At 41.1% G+C, this 19242-nt stretch overlaps 2 protein-coding genes across 6 annotated transcripts in view; one reads left to right on the plus strand and one right to left on the minus strand.

Moving 5' to 3' along the window:
* LOC123374229 overlaps positions 1-7320 on the minus strand; it is a 35772-nt gene extending 28452 nt beyond the window's left edge. Inside the window, exons 1-2 of one of the 2 annotated variants that reach the window (XM_045023939.1) lie at positions 7148-7320; positions 6228-6304 (exon numbers count right to left, since the gene is read on the minus strand). In XM_045023939.1, coding sequence (XP_044879874.1) covers positions 6228-6256 — 29 coding nt within the window. In that variant the 5' untranslated portion in view covers positions 6257-6304; positions 7148-7320. The remainder of the gene's footprint in view (positions 1-6227; positions 6305-7147) is intronic. The other variant, XM_045023940.1, reaches the window with a different exon arrangement.
* Positions 7250-19242, plus strand: part of CC2D2B (coiled-coil and C2 domain containing 2B) — a 111028-nt gene continuing 99035 nt past the window's right edge. The window contains exons 1-4 of one of the 4 annotated variants that reach the window (XM_045023935.1): positions 7250-7342; positions 9181-9251; positions 14163-14219; positions 16663-16725. In XM_045023935.1, coding sequence (XP_044879870.1) covers positions 14196-14219; positions 16663-16725 — 87 coding nt within the window. In that variant the 5' untranslated portion in view covers positions 7250-7342; positions 9181-9251; positions 14163-14195. Of the gene's footprint in view, positions 7343-7408; positions 7555-9180; positions 9252-14162; positions 14220-16662; positions 16726-19242 lie in introns of those variants that run through there. The other 3 variants (XM_045023937.1, XM_045023936.1, XM_045023934.1) reach the window with 3 other exon arrangements.

Consider the following 19242-nt stretch of genomic DNA (forward strand, 5'->3'; position numbering starts at 1 on the left):
TGAGAACAAGCATAAAAATGTCAAGCTCAGACTAATTTTTTCCAGAAAGTTATTTGGGTCTGAAAACAGGGGCTTCAAATAAAAATAGCATCTTAACTATATTATTATTATACTAGTACTCTAGCTAGCTACTTTAGAAAAGGTATATGAATAGTATTCTTAAGTCTGGTTTATGTGAAAACGTATCACCCTTTCATTCTTTTAAAATTAATGTTTGTATATTTAAAGAGTTTCAGAGATCTGCCACAAGAGCTGGAAACTCTCTTAAAAACAAAGTAAGAAAGCTCCCATCATATTTAGTTAGGTGTACCTTGGTAACAAGTATAAGGGAACAAGGCTGACCTGGGGTCAAATGGCTATGTATTTAATAGTGAACCAATGGCAGTGGTCCCTTTTACCAGGATGGCAAAAAGGAAGAAAAAGGAACCATAGGGAAGAGCTCTTGTTTGAGCAATCACATCTGAGTGATTGAAGATCAGTGACAGGCTCTAAATGTAAGAGTCTAATCTGATGTGGGTACCTGAGGGAGCAATTCTAGAAAGAGATGGATACAGAAAGATGAGTTTACCCTATGTTAATAAGGTGACTATGAATAAATTATGTTACGGAGCCTGAACATTTTCAGTTAGGCTCTGAGACAGATGTTTGACAGCAAGGAAATTACTTCAACAAACCATGTTACGAATGTTGTTTTGGACAGAAGACTTGCAGACCACTCTTATAAATACAAGTTATATTTGATAAGAATGGCTTACTATTTTGATTTTTAACTGACTGGATACTTTTATATTAAGAGACTAGATATCATAAAAGTAGAACCACTAACTATCATCCACCTGAATTGTCATAAAATAGAGGTCAAACAGAGGTGCAAATATTAGCAATATTTGTAGTTATGTCTGTTCAATGCAACACTGGTAATGCCGAAACAGTAAATCATATTTTAATAATAAAGGTAGCAGCTGTTTTCACCTATGTGAACAGTCAATCTAAATGATAACATAAAAAATACATCTTGGGAATCACTGTTATCCAGTGAATGAATTCAGTTTTTTGGCTGCTGAAGTAGATCCCACTGTATATCAGTTCTTGGGAAAAGCTTAGTTGTATCTTCTCAAGAGGAAAGTAAAGTTATATTAGAACAAGTTGCAGATAAAATATGCAATGAGTTACCTTCATTATACTTATTTGGTATATTTCACACAGTTTAGATATACACTTCTGTTTTTATTTTCAAGCACAAGATTTACTTGCCCACCTTTTCCATAGGTATCTGGGCAAGCAGAATGTTAGGTGACTAATTTACAGGAGTAAAATGACAGAACTGTTGAGTTGTACAATTGGATTTCTCAGTATCAGAAGCAATTTAAAAGCATAAAGCCTTTGGTCTTTGGCTTGTCATTCCTCACTGGCATCATTAAGCAATAATGCATAGGATAATTGATAGCTCAGTGGGCTATGTCCAAGATTGTTTGTGATACAGCAGTTACAACAGATTTAGAGCACAGCAGGAGTGAACTATGGGATGCCTGCACTGCCTCTGCTCTATCTGTTCTATACATAAATAGTATCGGAAATGAGAATGTTCTATCATTCTGGTGTCTTTAATGGACACTAGACTTATTTCTTAAAGTAAAAAAGCAACATATTTCTCTACTATAGTACTTTCCAGAATATAATAGCTCAGAAAACTCCAGCGTTGAAGTACATCAGGAACACAGATTCAGCAAAGAAATTAAAATATTGGCATGTGTGTGTTGGGAAAGGTTTTTGACTAACAGTGAAAACCTGGTAAAGACGGACGTACATCTTTTAAAAGTTACACTGGGGAGAAAAGTAACTTGAAAGATGACCATCTGAGGCTAACAATTCAGAGGTTTCCAAAACTTGCAGACCTTTGCGAATATGCATGATTAGAGGGCGATTTTCAGAGTTTAGTACTTACCTTAAACAACCCCCCCCCCCCAAAAAAAAACAGAATTCCAAACCAGATGCTATACACATGCCAAATAACTAAACTGTATAGAAACAGAGAGACTGAAATACTACAGATTGCATAAGTTCATCTCCAGAATAGTATACTTGAACTGTGTGCTACAGCTCAGGATCTGGGTCTAAGTGCTTTACAGAAATGTACAATTCTCACACAGATACCACAGATTTCTAACAGAGATCTTATGCAACTTGGTTTGCCCTATTTTCCCCCGTGTTTAAAGTGTGATTCTGCTCTGAGGCCAGACTTCAAAAGGCTTTCTGAGGTTACACATTGTTTCACTGACTTCCAGAGCAAATTTGCTCAGTTTATCTCTAAAACAATGTTTTATTTTAGACTGCTAGCCCTGTTAACAACTTTGAATCCGAACTTTGAACTTTTCTTCTCATGCAGCCTCACAAATAAGTGTTCAATAGGCCAAATTAGGCCCTCAGTGATACCTGTCCAAACTTGATGGTCTTAAAATCAAAGGCTGACGTGTAGTTCCATTGCTTTTAGGAACTAAGCAAACAATTCTGTTTATGGTGCACAAGAATAAGCAGAATTCAGCTTACTCTCACTTAGCTGTATTAGTTCCAAAGTGTTAACTGAAGTAAAAAAGCAGGAAAGATACATTTTTATCATTTAAGACAACATATGTAACTATGAACAGGAGGACTAAATAGAGCTCATGACTATGGTGCCATTTTTACAGTCACTTTTCAGAGCAGAACAGAACTGCAATGGAAACGGTATTCACTGTCTTTAATTTGGATTCTGGTGCATAAATAAATACAATTTTCATTGTTAGTGTTTTGGCAGCTCTGTAAATAGTTTAAGTAACTTGAACTCCCTCTACTGGTTGGTTCAGCAAAACACTGCATACACACCTTACATAAAGGGATTTTAAAAAAATGTATCTGCAATAGTCTTTAAAAAAAAAAAGTTCAGTCACCACCAAGTTTTAAATAATTAAGGTTGATCAAACATTGATATACGTGGCAGTATTCTTTTAAACAGCCACCAATAAGAGAAGAATTTTATTCCCTAATAAAATAATAATACTGAAGACATGGTCCTCTAATTTTGTCACCGCATTTCTAATATCACTGAATTACAAAGCTTTATAAACAACTTTTTAAAATGTCTAATTAAGCAATACTGTTTTATTTGCTGAAATCAGGTACTGATGGATTAATAATAATATAAAGACGTCTTAAAGTAATTAGCCATTCAGGTTAAATGTAATTTCAGAAAAATCTAAAAATAAGGTCTTGTTTACACTTACAATGCTGCACCAGTGCAGCTGCGCCATCAAAGCACTTAGTGAAGACACTAGCTAGGCCAACTACTACACCTCCCTGAGAGGCTGTAGCTATGTTGATGGGATAAGCCCTCCTGTCAACATTGAGAGTTATGTCGGTATAACTACATCGCTCAGGGGTGTTGCTCACTCGGGGGTGACATAGTTATTCCAACATAAATTAGTAATGTAGACCAAGCCTAAAACGCTGTTAACCTTCAATACAGTACGTTCTTCAGGTGACTTTGTATAAGAAATAAAATACAATTAGTTAAGTTAGTTACAGATATGGTGGCAGAACACTCTAGAATCTGATTTTAGAGGGACAATGTCAAATTAAAAATATATCCCAAACGTCTATCTAAAATTTTTTAAAGCTGTTATTGTTACAATTAAAACTGAATATTAAAAATGAAAATTTATGAGGGAAAAACTGGGGAGAAAAAGTGGTGCTCTTGACAGCATATTGTGAATATAGTTTTACCAGTATAAAGGTGCCTTATATCCATATAGCTTATTCCCTTTCCTGTACAGGAATAAGCTGTACCAGTAGAAGCCCCTTTATACAGGTGTAACTGTATCCACACTATGGGGTTTATATTGTTTTAATTATACCAGTATAAAGTGGTACAACTTATATGTGTGTAGACAAGCATTAAGCTTCACTGTTTCCTCCGTATGTAGTCTCTCCTGTTTGCACAGCAACAAAGGATGGGAACAAATAAAAACTGGAAGGTGATTCAGGGCTAATTGTAGTACCTAAAAACTACTTTTAGTTTGTTTTAAACTAGAGTTTAAATTGATGGTATTGCTTTGAGTTGCATAGTTCCTAACCTGCTTGAACTTGTCCTGTTTCAAATTTTCTGGTCATAAACTGAGTAAAGAAACTGAATTCTGAATGGTTCAGAGCAATTTGCCCAGAAAGTTTTCAGCAATTTAGTTAACATTTTATTTTCACACAAGCAATTTCTTACCAGAAAATTCATATTAAGAATGTGCACCAAAAAGAAATAGAAATCATTAACACATTATGTAGACTTAGTAAGACCAGACACATTTTTAAACAATTAGATAAAAATCAGTTCCTTTTTCACTTATCTTCAGGAGAAAGTGTTAGCAATGCCACTAAAACTCAAATATACCAAGGAACTGCATTTCCTTACACTAACTTTATATTACTGATTCTATCAACCATACCAAGAAAATAAGTACCTCAATTTTGATCTTGGCAGGTCAAAAGCCTTTTGGGCCATGTTTCAAATATACTTCTAATTTTAAGTAAACACATATATACTATTAAAGGCCGTTTCACTAGAAATATATTTAAATGTTTACATAAGATTAAAACTATGGTTGTTTAATAACTTGTAATGTCTTCAGTGACAAAAACCATGAAATTGAAAGACAATCTTTAAAAACACAGCTGCATAGTTTGGAAAAGTACAAAAACTGACAAATTAGATTAAATTTTTAAGCTTAAGCTCCTAAATTTTATTAGCTGATGACTCTCCTACAGGATAGAGTTTATTTCTCAATTTGGGAATGTACACATGTGTTAGTTTCTAATTTTAAGTAGAAACTAGGATAACGTTCATTATTAAGAAAGGGATGCTTGTAGCCTGTGTGTTTAGGTCATAGCTGCTTCACTTCCTTCAAATTCAGGGGATGAAGGAAGGAACAATTCGTTAGTGAACACGTTCCCAGTTCTGAAATATTAATAACCTAAGCCATGAAGAAAATGAACAAGACATTAATTCTTTTAACGGCACTTTAAGGACTAACAGATTTATTTGGGCATAAGCTTTTGTGGGTAAGTTTCTGTCCTTTCTGTTTGATAAACCTAAGACCTTTTAAATAAAAATAAGTAAAACTTTTAATCTAACTTCGTTTAAAACTTTGGATATAGTATAAAGGAAAGTGGAAGAACAAATTAAGTTAAAACTATTAAATACTTTTTATTATTTATAAAGCTACTGATATTTTAACAAGTTTTAATTCCTGACCACAGCCCGCTATGACCAAACTCATCTAAAATTCTTTGAAGTTACTTAAAAAAAATATTTATTTTTGTTGCCCTGGATTGATCAACATAAGCGATCTTTTTGGCAGGGAATGGAAATCAGGACTCCTATATGCTGTTTTTGACTTTTTCATTCATTCAAAGGCTTTGGTAAAGCTACTTAACCCTCAATGTAAAATGGGGATAATACCCACCTTTCTGAAACACACTGAGATCTTCTGATGAAAGGCATAAGCCTCACTGACTACTCCATACTACTAGCCCTTAAGTTTACGTGCACCCAACTAAGTCTGTTGGTGAACTGCCAGTAGCACAAAGGCTACATTTATTATTAAAAAAAAAATGGAGCAGATCGCAGCCACTGTCATTTTTAATATGAAGCACAACCAGTTGTCCCAGTATGCCAGATCACTAGGATGCAGATAGAACGCTGCATCCTGGGACTTATTGCCTGAGACATCACCAGTAAACATTCTGATAGTTCACTTGAAAAGTACAAGTAGGAAAAAAAATGGTCTTTTGCACTTGTATCTATGAGAATGTCCCTTGTGCACATGCATGCAAGCATCTGTCCCCCATCTCCTCCCCAGCTCTTGGTGGTACTGTAAACATCTGAGAAATTGAAAGGATGGACTACTGTCTCGCCCCTCCCTCCCCAGTTGTGAGGACGCAATTCAGGGGGAAGGAAGCTAGGAAGAGGAGCTATGTTTGCTTGATGAAGGAGAAGCTTTCACAGACAGGCTGGGATATTATACTCACCTGGGGGATGGTGGGCTGTGTCTTCCCTGTCTTGGAGCAGATACCTACCTTAACTGGCTGTAGGTGGCAGAGAGGAGATGCTGTAGCGAGAGAGTGCATGGGGCAGTCAGAGCCCCCCCCCTGCAGGCGGGGCCGGGCCCGCTCCTGCCTCTCTCAGTGTGAGGGATACTTACCCATCGGGGATAGTATTCTTCTTTACCATGCTGAAAGCAGGAGCAGGCAGAGCAGGAGGCAACGGTGAAAGTGGGCACTGCAGCAAAGGAGAGAGAACCGCGCAGTTAACACGGTGCCAATCTCTTTCTCCATTAAGATGGTCCATCTCACAGGGCTGACCCTAAATGCAAGCACAGCAAGCAGCCACTTCGGCTCCACATTTGATGCCATCAAGTTCTGCAGCTTGCAGGCTGGCCCATTTTCCTCTGCTGCAGTAGGACTGAAGGGGAAGACAGCAAGTCACCCACCGCCCCCCAAAATCTGAACCAGAGAGAAGAGGCAACGGATTTCTCCCTCAATTCGACCCTAGCAGCAGGGCTGAAGGGGTCAGAAAGATCTTACTGGAAGATCTTTCCTCCTCCTGTAGCAGATCTGCCCTCCCCTCGCACTCTCTGGGCCTCACTTCTGCTCCCAACGAGGGAAGGGAAGATCAGCCCCGCAGCAAGGGAAGAAGATTCACCTGCCCAGCGCTAACCTAGCTGGGCCCGATCCTGCCAGGTGCTCAGCTCCCGCTGACCTAGCGACTCCAGAACGGCCCCAAAGACAGCCCGGCCCGGGGCCGCCGCTCCAAAGACGACGCTTTTAGCTGGCGCGAGGCCCCAACCCCCAAGACGGCGCCCACCATCCCCTCTGGCTCCGGGAGCCCCTGGCAGCCCCAGCCCCGCGGCCGGCTCCCAGAGAAGGGAGACTCCGGGGGCTGCCGGGTGCCGGCGAGGCAGAAGGACCAGGGATGGGGCCGGAGCTCGGAGGGAGGCGCGGGGACAGGCCGGGCCTGCGGTCAGGTCTCCTTAGTGAGAGAGGCAGGGCTGGGACCGTGAAGGGGGTGCGGTCGGGTCCCGGCGAGGCAGGGTGGGGGGCTGGGGCTGTAGGTCGCCCGTACCCTGAACGGATTTTCCTTGAAGAGAAAAGCTGTAGTAGCGAAACAGACGACACAGAACCTTCCCGAAAGGCTCCGCACTGCGCAGGCTCAGCAACCGGCCAGCTAGTGTTTCACACTGCGCATGCTCATCAGTTGCCGATGGGGGTCAGGAATATCCTGGTGCGCAGGCTCAACAACAAGGGGCCAGGTTTGTAGGTAGGCTCAAGGGCTAGTGAGGCACGGAGTTGACAGTGCGCATGCCCAGGAAATAACCGGGGGAGCGGAGAGGTGTCAGTGCGCATGCTTAGAACCAGGATTGTCGGGAGGGGGCAAATGTATCAATGCTCATGCCCAGTATCGGCAGCCTAACTAACTTAAATTGGCGAGAGCCGGGACCCTCTGTCTTGGGGGCGCAGCTCCCTCAGATGGTCCGTATCGTCCCCGAGGCCCGCCCCTTATCTTTCTCTCAGGAGGACTACAGTTCCCGGCGTGCAGTGCGGCACCTGCGACTGATAGGCTGGGCCGTCGTCCCTCTCTGGCCGCGGGCGGGCGGGGGAGGGCGCAGCGGACTCTTATGTCGGGGGCAGAGGCTCTTAGTTGTGCAGCCCAGCGCCGAGGCCCCTGGGTACTGGGAGGGGTGGAGGACTGCGATTCCTGCGCGTTGGGGGTGGGCTGTGCAAGTCCACAGCGGGCTCTGTGTGTGTGCTAGGGGATGCCTTTAGTCTCTGCAGCTGGGAGTCCGCTGTAGCTGGGTTTCTCAAACTTCATTGCACCAGGATCCCCTGCTGACAACAAAAATTACTACATGACCCTAGGAAGGGTGACTGAGCTTGCCCAAGGCCTGCTGCCTCAGACGGTTGGGAGGGGCAAAGCTGAAACCTAAGTGCTTCAGCCACAGGCATGGGACCTGTAACCTGACCTGTGCTGCCCAGGGCTGAAGCCGTTGGGCTTCTACTTTGTCAGTTGGGTTCAGGCTTTAGCTTGGCCCCAGCAAGTCTAAGCCAGCCCTAGTGACTCCATTAAAACTGGGTCGTGACCCACTTTATGGTCCTGATCCACAGTTTGAGAACTGAGGTTGCACACTGAAGTGGGAAGGTGCCTGCAGTTTTCCCACAGCCTGGTGCTGAGTTGCTGACAAGGGTCCCTCATGGCTGGTGCTGTTTGTTTAAAATCATTGCAGTTACCATTACGTGAGCAAAGTTGCCAATATCAGAAGAAAATGGTCAGGGATAGTTTTCCAAAAAAAATTGGCGTCTGATGGTGATGAGAAAGCTGTGTGAATTCTAGGGGACTTTTTTTAATGTGCTGAGAGAGAGGGAAGAAAAAATAATCTAAAAGATGCATAAAGCACATAACTCCTTTAGCAGACCTTACGTTCTTTGCATATCTGAAAAGTGTGGCTCCTTCTGTTCTCCACCCCTCACTGACACTTTTGTACAATTTCTGCCTTTCAAGGCTTCCCTCTTCTCTCCTGCTTTCTTCCCCATTTATCTCAACTCCTATCACATGCAGGCTCCTCTTCTGCTCCCTGCCAGCTGTGTCTTGTCTTTCAGTAGCAGTTGGTTTCAGCTCCTTCCCTTGTAGATAGCTGAAAGTGGGTGAGGATTGGGTCTTCCTGCTCATGAGAGAGGAGACGAAGGCATGAGGTGGCAGGGACAGGACAGCTTAGCTATAGGAGAAAAGTAGTTCAGAGAAAAAAGGCTGCCTAATGCTGTCACATATTCCTGGCTGTGATTAGTGGCTGTGACACCAATATCCCTTGATGATGTTTGAAAACCCTGGACTGTTGACAGCTAGGGCCTGGATGAATCAAGGGTGTTGGCCACAAATGCTGAAGTCTGTGTAAAGTGCCACTTTTGTTCAATTTTGACATGTTATAATTTTGCATTAACAAGCTTGTTTTAATTTTACATGTTTTTTTGTTTGAGAATCACATCTTTTAACTCTTTAAGAATTAGTTTTTCATTGCAGAAATATAGACGCATCATACGTAGTCTTATCCCTCTTTCTGTGCACAAGCCACATTACACTTTTAATTATGTTCCTTTCACCAGGGCTACAAATTAAGAGCCATATACTACAGGGGATCTTCGAATGGTAACAAAAGAAGGTTTGCACAAAGATTGTGAGTAGTATATGGCCACTAAACTTTAAATTAGTAAAATTATTCTTACAGTAAGTATCATTTGGCTGAGAAAAATGATGCAGGATGCTTTTAGGATCATGACTACACCTCTACCCCAATATAACACCACCCGATATAACACGAATTCAGATATAACGCAGTAAAGCAGTGCTCCAGGGGGGCGAGGCTGCGCGCTCCGGCAGATCAAATCAAGTTCGATATAACGCGGTTTCACCTATAACATGGTAAGATTTTTTTTGGCTCCTGAGGACATCATTATATAGAGGTAGAGGTGTATTTCTGTCCTTTGATTACCGTATTGTTCCGAGTATAGGCCGCTCCTGATTATAAGCCACACCCTTAAAGTTTGGTGCTATTTTAAAAAAATTAAATTTTTAACTTTTTTTAACTTAAAGAAAATCTCAGCCGCGGCCGGGACTCAGAGGGCTCTGGGCTGTCTGCCGCGGCGGGGAGCCCAGAGCCCTTTAAATCCCAGCCGCGGCCGGGACTCAGAGGGCTCTGGGCTGTCTGCCGCGGCGGGGAGCCCAGAGCCCTTTAAATCCCAGCCGCGGCCGGGACTCAGAGGGCTCTGGGCTGTCTGCCGCGGCGGGGAGCCCAGAGCCCTTTAAATCCCAGCCGCGGCCGGGACTCAGAGGGCTCTGGGCTGTCTGCCGCGGCGGGGAGCCCAGAGCCCTTTAAATCCCAGCCGCGGGCCGGGAATCAGAGCGCTCTGGGCTGTCTGCCGCGGCGGGGAGCCCAGAGCGCTTTCAATCCCAGCCGCGGCGGGGAATCAGAGGGCTCTGGGCTGCCCGCCGCGGCGGGGAGCCCAGAGCCCTTTAAATCCCAGCCGCGGCCGGGACTCAGAGGGCTCTAGGCTGCCCGCTGCGGCGGGGAGCCCAGAGCTCTTTAAATCCCAGCCGCGGCGGGGAATCAGAGGGCTCCGGGCTGCCCGCCGCGGCGGGGAGCCCAGAGCCCTTTAAATCCCAGCCGTGGCCGGGACTCAGAGGGCTCTGGGCTGTCTGCCGCGGCGGGGAGCCCAGAGCCCTTTAAATCCCAGCCGCGGCGGGGAATCAGAGCGCTCTGGGCTGCCCGCCGCGGCGGGGAGCCCAGAGCTCTTTAAATCCCAGCCGCGGCGGGGAATCAGAGGGCTCCGGGCTGCCCGCCGCGGCGGGGAGCCCAGAGCCCTTTAAATCCCAGCCGCGGCCGGGACTCAGAGGGCTCTAGGCTGCCCACTGCGGCGGGGAGCCCAGAGCTCTTTCAATCCCAGCCGCGGCTGGGACTCAGAGCGCTCTGGGCTGCCCGCCGCGGCGGGGAGCCCAGAGCCATTTAAATCCCCGCCGCGGCTGGGATTGAAAGTATTTTTATTGGTTTTTTTTGGGCAAGATCCCGCTTATAGGCCGCACCCCTAGTTTAAAGACTTAAATTAGGGGAAAAAAGTGCGGCCTATACTCGGGACAATACGGTATTTGTTTATGCAATTAGCCAGTTTGTGTGTATAGTACTTGTACTGCAGTACTTGTACATGCAGATTAGGCAGACAATTGTACATCTCTATTTGAAAATTATTAGCCTTAGGCTAAAAAATAAGCATTTCACGGGGGCAGTTCACACCTCTTTTACACCTGCTCTCTCAGCATTCTATTGCTTCAGATTTTATTTATCTATGCAACCATAAAGACTAGAAGCATCAGTGCTGTCTTCTTTCTTTGTTTCTATTCTGCAGGGTCTGGATGTGTATTGAAGTAAGGGGTGTGCATAGCTGCACTTAGATAATGATATTTGACTCTTATTGTAGTAACACTTGTGGGCTATACCTCTCCAGTTGGGAGAGGATTGAACCAACAATATAGTAATAGTAGAAGTACCTGGAATTCTTGCTTCCTGATCATGTTGTCTGGTGAACTAAAAATACATAGATTTCTGCTTCTCCTGGGCTCAGAGCTCCGTTTTGTTGACTTTTGCATGCCAAGATTATGGTTATATGTCTCGAATGGCATATGTGCAAGTATTCGATGTGAAAGATGAATATTAAAAGCACCATGTTTGGTATAGAAGAAAGAACATAAGAATGGCCATACTGGGTCAGACTAATGGTCCATCTAGCCCAGTTTCCTGTCTTCTGGCAGTGGCCAATGTTAGGTGCTTCAGAAGGAATGACCAGAACAGGCAATCATCAAGTGTCCACTCCTAACTTCTGGCAGGAAAAAAAACAAACAAAAAAGTTGTGATAGGGTAAAAAAATGGTCAAAATGTACCATTCAGATAGTTTCCCATTCTTTGACAAGTGTCATAATTTTGCTTCTGAAAAATCTATTTTTCCATAGTATACATTTTGATTGCAAATTCTACATAATAGAAATTGCTGTTCTCCCCTAGTGTGCCTCACCGTAGTCTAATTGAAATTAATTAGAAATTAAAAGATGAAGTTCTAAGCTTATTTTGGTTGATTGGGTCCTTGGGGAGGAGAGAGGGTTTATTTATATAGGATAGATGCAGTTGAAACAACAAGAAAGTGGATTATTACCTATAAGAAGAATGGGAAAAATAAAAATTATCAAAAACTATAACAATAGACTCTGGATGGGACATGTAAAATTATTTATATTATATTAATTCAGAAGTCAACTACATAACTTTAAATGATAAAATGCATTTTTATTCTGTTGAAAGAGAGGAATTGTTCAATATTGTATAAAATAATAAAACCATATATGGGCCTAATGTCTAAAACACATTACAATTACAGCCATATTAGGGGATCCAGTTATTATGCAGCTCCGTTGTGTGGTATAAATAGGACTTAACAAGCCCATATTCTCAGATCTTGGTTTCTTTTGATTTGTCAATGAAGATGAGAGCACAAGTACTGATATATGTATGTTTTATACTTATGTAAATAGCTATGCAAATTAGATACAGCGCTCAGGCTCTTGGCAAGTTGCCAAACATGACTGTTGGGAAGTGTAGAGGGGAAGAAGGGGTCCTAAAGTTTTGTATCCATTTGGTTTAGCACATATTCTGGCATGTTAATTTATTGTAATTTTCAGGTTAGTAACCTGATCATTTGGAAACCCATGTCATAGAGTTTAAGACTAGAAGAGACTACTAGATCATCTAGTCTGACCTGTATAGTGACCTGTGTATCACAGGCCATGTAAACCAGTTGTTGCAAAATCCACACACTGATGATTTACTGGCTATGCAGCCTTGTTGACTGATGTGGAAATGCGGCCATCTGCACAACAATCAGATTGTTATTCCATATTGTTCACTGTTGACTACAGTATCTCCTCACTTAAAGTCGTCTCAATTAACATTGTTTTGTTGCTATGTTGCTGATCAATTAGGGAACATGCTCATTTAAAGTTGTGCAATGCTCCCTTCTAATGTTGTTTGGCAGCCGCCTGCTTTGTCCACTGCTTGCAGGAAGAGCAGCCCATTGCAGCTAGCTGGTGGGGGCTTGTAACCAGGGTGGACCGGCAGCTCCCCCATCAGCTCCCCCTTATCAGCTCCCCTAAGTTCCCTGTGCTGCAGCCGCCCAGCAGGCAATCAATTGCCGGGCAGTTCAGCTGTCCCTCCCCCCACTGCCATGTGCTGATCCTGCCCTGTGTCTTGGAACTGCTCCCAGAGACTCCTGCTTGGTGTGCAGGGGGGTGGGAAGAGGGTGGGGCCTAATGTCAGGGTGTCCCCTTCCCCCCTGCTCCTGCAGCCCGCTTACCCCTTCTTCATATAGAGCTGGAAGAGGACACGAATGGAGAGAGACAGAGAGAGCTTGGGGCAGCAGCTGCTCTCTCAACTTCCTGATCCACTTAAAAAGACAATGCACTTATGAGTGGGTCAGCTTACTTAAAGGGGAAGTGTGCATCTCTTTCTCTCTCTCCCACACACAAGGTGTGTGTCTGTCTCTGTCTGCTATGCTGTCTCCCCTCCCTCGTGTTCATGCTGCCTTGTGTGAGAGGCTACATTAACAACAATGTGTTAACCCTTGAGGGCTCAGACGATTGCTAGTTCATCATTTAGCAGCAAGGCATTCCCTGGGAAATATCCCTTCCTCTTCCACCCTCTAACTTCACCACCTTAATCAAGCTTCACAATCATCATAGCTGTGAACAGTATTAAATTGTTTGTTTAAAACGTATACTATGTGTATATCTACATCATATATAGTTTTTTGTCTGGTGAAAATAATTTCCCTGGAACCTAACCCCATCCCCTATTTACATTAATTCTTATGGGGAAATTGGATTCACTTAACATTGTTTCGCTTAAAGTCTCATTTTTCAGGAACATAACTACAATGTTAAGTGAGGGGTTACTGTATTTTAACTCAGGTTTTAAACATATATTTTAGTTGTTCATTTATATATTATAGTAGGATATAATACAAATGTTAAATATCAGAATAGAATACTATACTTTATATAGTATTTCAATAAAATGCTTGCTACAAAATTATGTAACCAGAATTTAATCTGAATTTATTGTGGTGTCTAGCACTAGAAAAACATGAAATACAATGCACTGTGATTGTAAAATAGAGGATAGCTAACTTTAAAATATGTAAGAATTTGGTGCATCATATCTGTCGATGAACATTCTTTTAAAAAAAATGTAATCATTGGAAGTATAGTTGGTTTTTTTCTCTCTGTATTTCTGTCTCTGCATTTTTAAGAATTTAAAATGTTTTCTCTTGGTTTCATATTATTCCTTCATGTTATATAATTAAACAGATTTTAAAAAGCTGTATAAACATTGCTTTCGTGGACCCACTGGATTGAAGAAAAGTTAAATATTTTTATTTTGGGCAATGAAACTTGTAATTGTCTGATAGTTGATAGTATTAGTATCAAACTGATATGACCATTTGTGTTTTTCAGTTTACTTACTATCTTGTTTGTTTAAACCCTTCAGAATAAATGGACCCTGTTCAAAAAGAAGAAGAAAATGTCATCAGATAAAACACCTAAGGGAAGTTGTGTTAGTTGAAAAGTAAATGTTTTATATTCCTTTCTAGACAAAATACAGGTGACTGGATTCAGCATTCTTAATTCATGCTGTATAAGCTAACTACTGATAATCATAATAATCAATAATAGAAATCTGTGTATAGAAGACCCAGAGGATCTGTGGATTTTCTGTTTTGCACAGAATTCTATTATTTTTTGTGTGGGGGGGAGGGGAATATGTACAAGACATTGTGTTGAGAACCAGTAACAACAGGAGTGGGAAGTCATTAAATAGTAAAGCTCTGTAGTTTAGAGTTGAGATTTTTAGCTGCTAACAAAGGAAGTCTTCGATGTCAAGAACCAATAATGTCCTGAGGCTATCAAAAATAATTTAGTTAGACTAGAGGCTTGATCAGATTAACCAGTAACAAGCAATTCAGTCTGTGTTCACACAGCAGATTTTCTCCTTTCACAGCCATGTTTGCGAATCTGCTCCTGTGTGGTATCTAACCATGTCTGTACAGAACTTTCTGAGAAAATCTGGGCAATTTATTCCATAGTGTTTCATCAGGGAATATGGTGTCCATGGGATGTGCATAAAAGGAAACATCAGCATCATATGTGCTATGGGATGCCCTTTGCAATAAGGAGTTGGGAGAAAGGAGGACTGACCAAACAAGTACAGTTAGGGGGTCATATCCATAGTGTATGCACACACACAAACATGCAGTGCTGAACTGGCTGATGGATGAGCCTCTGGCAAAGGTGAAATGCTATTATTGTTATTAATAGACCTTTAACCATGTGATGTGTGAACACAAATCATGTTTGAGCCAGCCATGCCAGTAACTGGCTACTAATCTTGTTAATTTTTTTTCTTTTTTCTCTCATTCTGTTTGATATTTATTGCCCACTGTTTGTTGCTTCTGGCTTCTCCCCAACAGTTGCCTCTCACTTCTTGCCTCCTTGATGGTTGCCTCTCCCTGGTTATCTGAATTTCCTTAGGTTGATGGCTTTTCTTCCTTGCCCTGCTTTCTCTTCCCTCTCCTAGTTGCTTCTGTTATGCGTTCCCATAGGCTTCCTCACCTCAGTAATTTAATCCCTGCTTCCTTCCCCATATTCTGCTGCTTTCTTCTCCTTCTTATTAGCAGGATCATACGCCATTATGTAAGTGCAGTACAAACAGAGACAGACATAGCCCATCACAAAGAATTTACAATAGAACTTAAAGCAAAATGCAACAAGTGGATGTAACAAATGGAGGTAATGGGGAATGGAGGATAATACCTGATAATGTGTGGTTTCATAGGTTGGCAATGTGCATTACTGATGGTGTAAAAATTGTAGGATATAAACAAAAATGGTAAATGTCAGCGGTTCCTATTGGATACTTCTTTCAGTTTCCTTCTCTTCCTACTTTCACTGCTGTGCTGTCTTTGCCAGCAGTGTATGGTGCAAGGAGTGGTAGCAGCAGAAGACCTCTGACTGTTATCTTAAGGGTAGGATACTCAAGTGGTAACATAAGAAGGCTCTCTTTGTGGTATCCTTGTGCTGTGTATAACTATTTTAAGGCTGCAGAATGGTAGAACCCAGATTAGAGCTTGGATTCTTTACAGATTTGTGAAAGTGAGCATTAGGAAAGGTAATGCTGAGTCTGCAGGGTATATTATGGGCCTTGTCACTTCACAGCAATACATGCAATTAAGAACTTGGCTGCAGTAACTTTTTTTTTAAAAGTGATATGCTGTCCTCTTCAGTTACAGAGGATAGAGAGAGAAAAAATCCAAGGGGATTTCAGGAAAAGAATAATTAAAATTTAATCCTAAATACATCTACTAGATGGAACTTTAGGGACCAGGGGCATTGTACCTTTCAGCTGGTTAGAGAGATTGCTGTAGAGTCATGTAAGACTCTATTTTTATTTCCCAAGGATGATCAGTTTTTTGCAGATCTAGTACCTTTACTGTGAGGAAGAGGAGAATTTGGATTTCCTACATGGCAGTATAAAATACTGATATTAGGCCTGTCTTTGGACCAGACCTTGAGAGGGTCTTAAATTATGGAAATTCTAACTTTCCATTGTCCTTATATGGCAGATCCAGACCAGCTGATAAATAGATTAGGTACCAAGGGAAAAAATGTGAGCTTGACAGACCAGGTGCAGGAGCTGCATATCAAATGCAACATCCAGATGCTGCCACATCAAATTAGAGAAACCAGTATTGGCAGTCAAAACAAAAAACCTGTTACTACTACTGAAAAGCCCCCTACTGTCAAAGCAATGTGCCAAAGCAATTAACTGATTTGTGGGTCTTTTGAGATATACTGTTGTGCCCTGTGGCAGCTTGACAAATTGTTTGGTGCATTGGCCTTTAGTGTTCTTTTAGTACTGAGGTGTATTTTGCTCCAAAGACATGTATCCTATAGATAATAATAATGTAAGCTTCTGTTTTCTAATTCTCCAGAAAAAGGATGCTCAAGAAGCAATTCTGAAGAACTCACTGAGAAGAGAAAGTGCTAGAAAAAAGGTGAATTTGTTAATGCTACTTTTAATGATCTTTTTATTAGAACTGATGTTAGAAGATACTTTATCTTGTAGAATCCAAGTATTTTGATGCCTTGAGCTCTGTATGTAATGGTACATATATACTTAATTGTGACCACTAGCTGTTGAATAGTAGTACAGATATTTTTCAGTAATACATTACTCTTTATATAAGAGTATAAGAGTATATTATACTAACAATATCTTGTTTTATTTAGCCCAAATACATTCTTTAGCATTAAAATGCCCACTTTAAAATTGGCTGTGAACGTAATTTTTTCACAAGCATTTGACTTAATTTATCTACATGGCAATGTAGATAACTTTCCAACAGAGCTTATGTGCACAGGTATTCCAAAGTCCAGACTTCATACTGATAGCAGAGTTGTCCTTTCAAGAGATAGTTAGGTTATGTCATATTTAAAAAGAAATCCCCGCATGTGTTAATACAACCTTAGATTGTTAAATGTGAAAATGGTGAAAATCGAAATTTCTTTTCACCGGTTATGCTGCTTCTAGACTGGTCAGCTTAATTTTCCAGTTCTCATGGATTTGTGTGATGCTATTGTGCCTGGTTTGCAAAGTTTGTAGGGGGAATGTTTAAATCAAAACTAAACACAAGTTGTTTGAAATTATTTAGAAATATAACTTTATAAACAAAATATTAATTTTGGCCTACATTTTTGGACAGTGACTCTTTAACTCTGCTATCCCTTTGGCTAGGAGGAATAGATACAGTTAAATTGTTTGTGATTCTCTGTTTCATAGATAGTTAGTGTTTAAGGCCAGAAGGGATCATTAGATCTTTTAGTCTGATCTCCAGTATATCTCAAACTATTAAATTTCACCCAGTTACCCCCATATTGGGCACAATAAGTTGTTTTGCTAAAGCACATCTTCCAGAAAAGCATCTCGTCTTGGCTTGAAGACATTGAGATGGACATTTTACCACATCCATAGGTAGATTGTTCCAGTGGTTGATCATCCTTGCTGTTAAAAATTTGCGTCCTGTTTCTCAGTTGATTTTGTCTGGCTTCAGCTTCCAGCCATTATTTCTTGTTACGCCTTTCTCTGCTAGATTAAGGAGCCCTTTAGTACCCACTATTTTTTCACCATTATCAAGTCACTTTTGAATCTTTTGATAAACTAAACAAATTGAGTTCTTTAAGTCCCACTGTACGGCATTCTCGCCAGACTTTGAATCATTTGTGGCTCTTTTCCTGAGCCCTCTCCAATTTTTCCACATTCTTTTAAAAATGTGTCCTCCAGAACAGGATATGGTATTTTAATAGTCTCGCCAATGCTGTATGTAGAGGTAAAGTCACCTCCCTTCTCTCTACTCTCCTGTTTAGCTCTTTTTGGCACAGCATCGCACTGGGTGCTCCTGTGTTGCTTGTCTACTTTGAGCCTAAATGCTTTAGAATCACTGCTTACCAGGATACTGTCCCCCATTCTGTAGGTATTGCCTTCATTCCTTGTTCCTTGATGCATAACTTTACATTTGGTGTATTAAAATGAAATTTGTTTGAATGGACCCACATTACCAAGCAATCCAGATTGCTCTGTATGGCTACCCTGTCCTCATTATTTATCACTCCTTTTAGATTTATCAATTTCTGAGGCTTTTCTCCCTAATTAGCTATATTGTTTTTAAAAAAGACATGGTGATTCAGATCAACCCACATTTTTTTTTCAAAATATAGACTTAAGACTCTACTATAACCAATCAATTTCATTTTCCATTTTTGAATCTAGAATCTTTTCTTAGACATCAGTAGTGTCTTAAATTACTCTCTTCATTAAACGAATGTTTTCCTGAAATCTTTTGTGCTATTTGTTCTTTACAGACCCAGGTCTATAGGTGCTCCAGTTTTTAAGCAGAGGAGAACCTCGGATATAAATGGGAGTTTAAAAGTGTGAAATGCGCTTTGTAAGCCAGATTTTGCTCAGTTATGATGGTGTAAATCTGTAATAATTCAACTTTCTTCAGATGAGCTATTCTGGATTTACACCAATGTAACTGAAAACAGAACCATGTCATTTTCTGTAAAAAGAAGTACAATTTGCATCCAATGGTCTGAAAGAAGGTAGTACAGTTTTCAGCCTGTTCTTGGATTTTCCACAAAAGAGGTGTTTCAGCTTGTGGATGGTTTTAAAGAGTTCTTTGTATATAGCTAACTAATGGGTTGCTAGATATATTATTAGATTAAAGCAAGTTAGAACATTAATTGTTGGGACATGCTGTTAAACCGATGAAGTTTAATAGGTAACTGGAGAACATTTGGAACAAGAACAAGTTGAAAGCAGCCTTCAGAGGAACAGCTGCGTTATCTTTTATTTATGGTACAGTGTGATACTGTCTAACATTCCTGCCTGATTTTAACATTGGGAAAAAAGAGGTTGATTTGAATACGGTATTCTTTTACAGCAGCTTATTGGTTATTAACCTTTTTCCTTTCCTGTATTTCAGTGTTATTTCTATAAACTTAGAAGTTTAAAT

This window comes from Mauremys mutica, chromosome 7, assembly GCF_020497125.1.
Source record: "Mauremys mutica isolate MM-2020 ecotype Southern chromosome 7, ASM2049712v1, whole genome shotgun sequence".
NCBI lineage: Eukaryota > Metazoa > Chordata > Testudines > Geoemydidae > Mauremys > Mauremys mutica.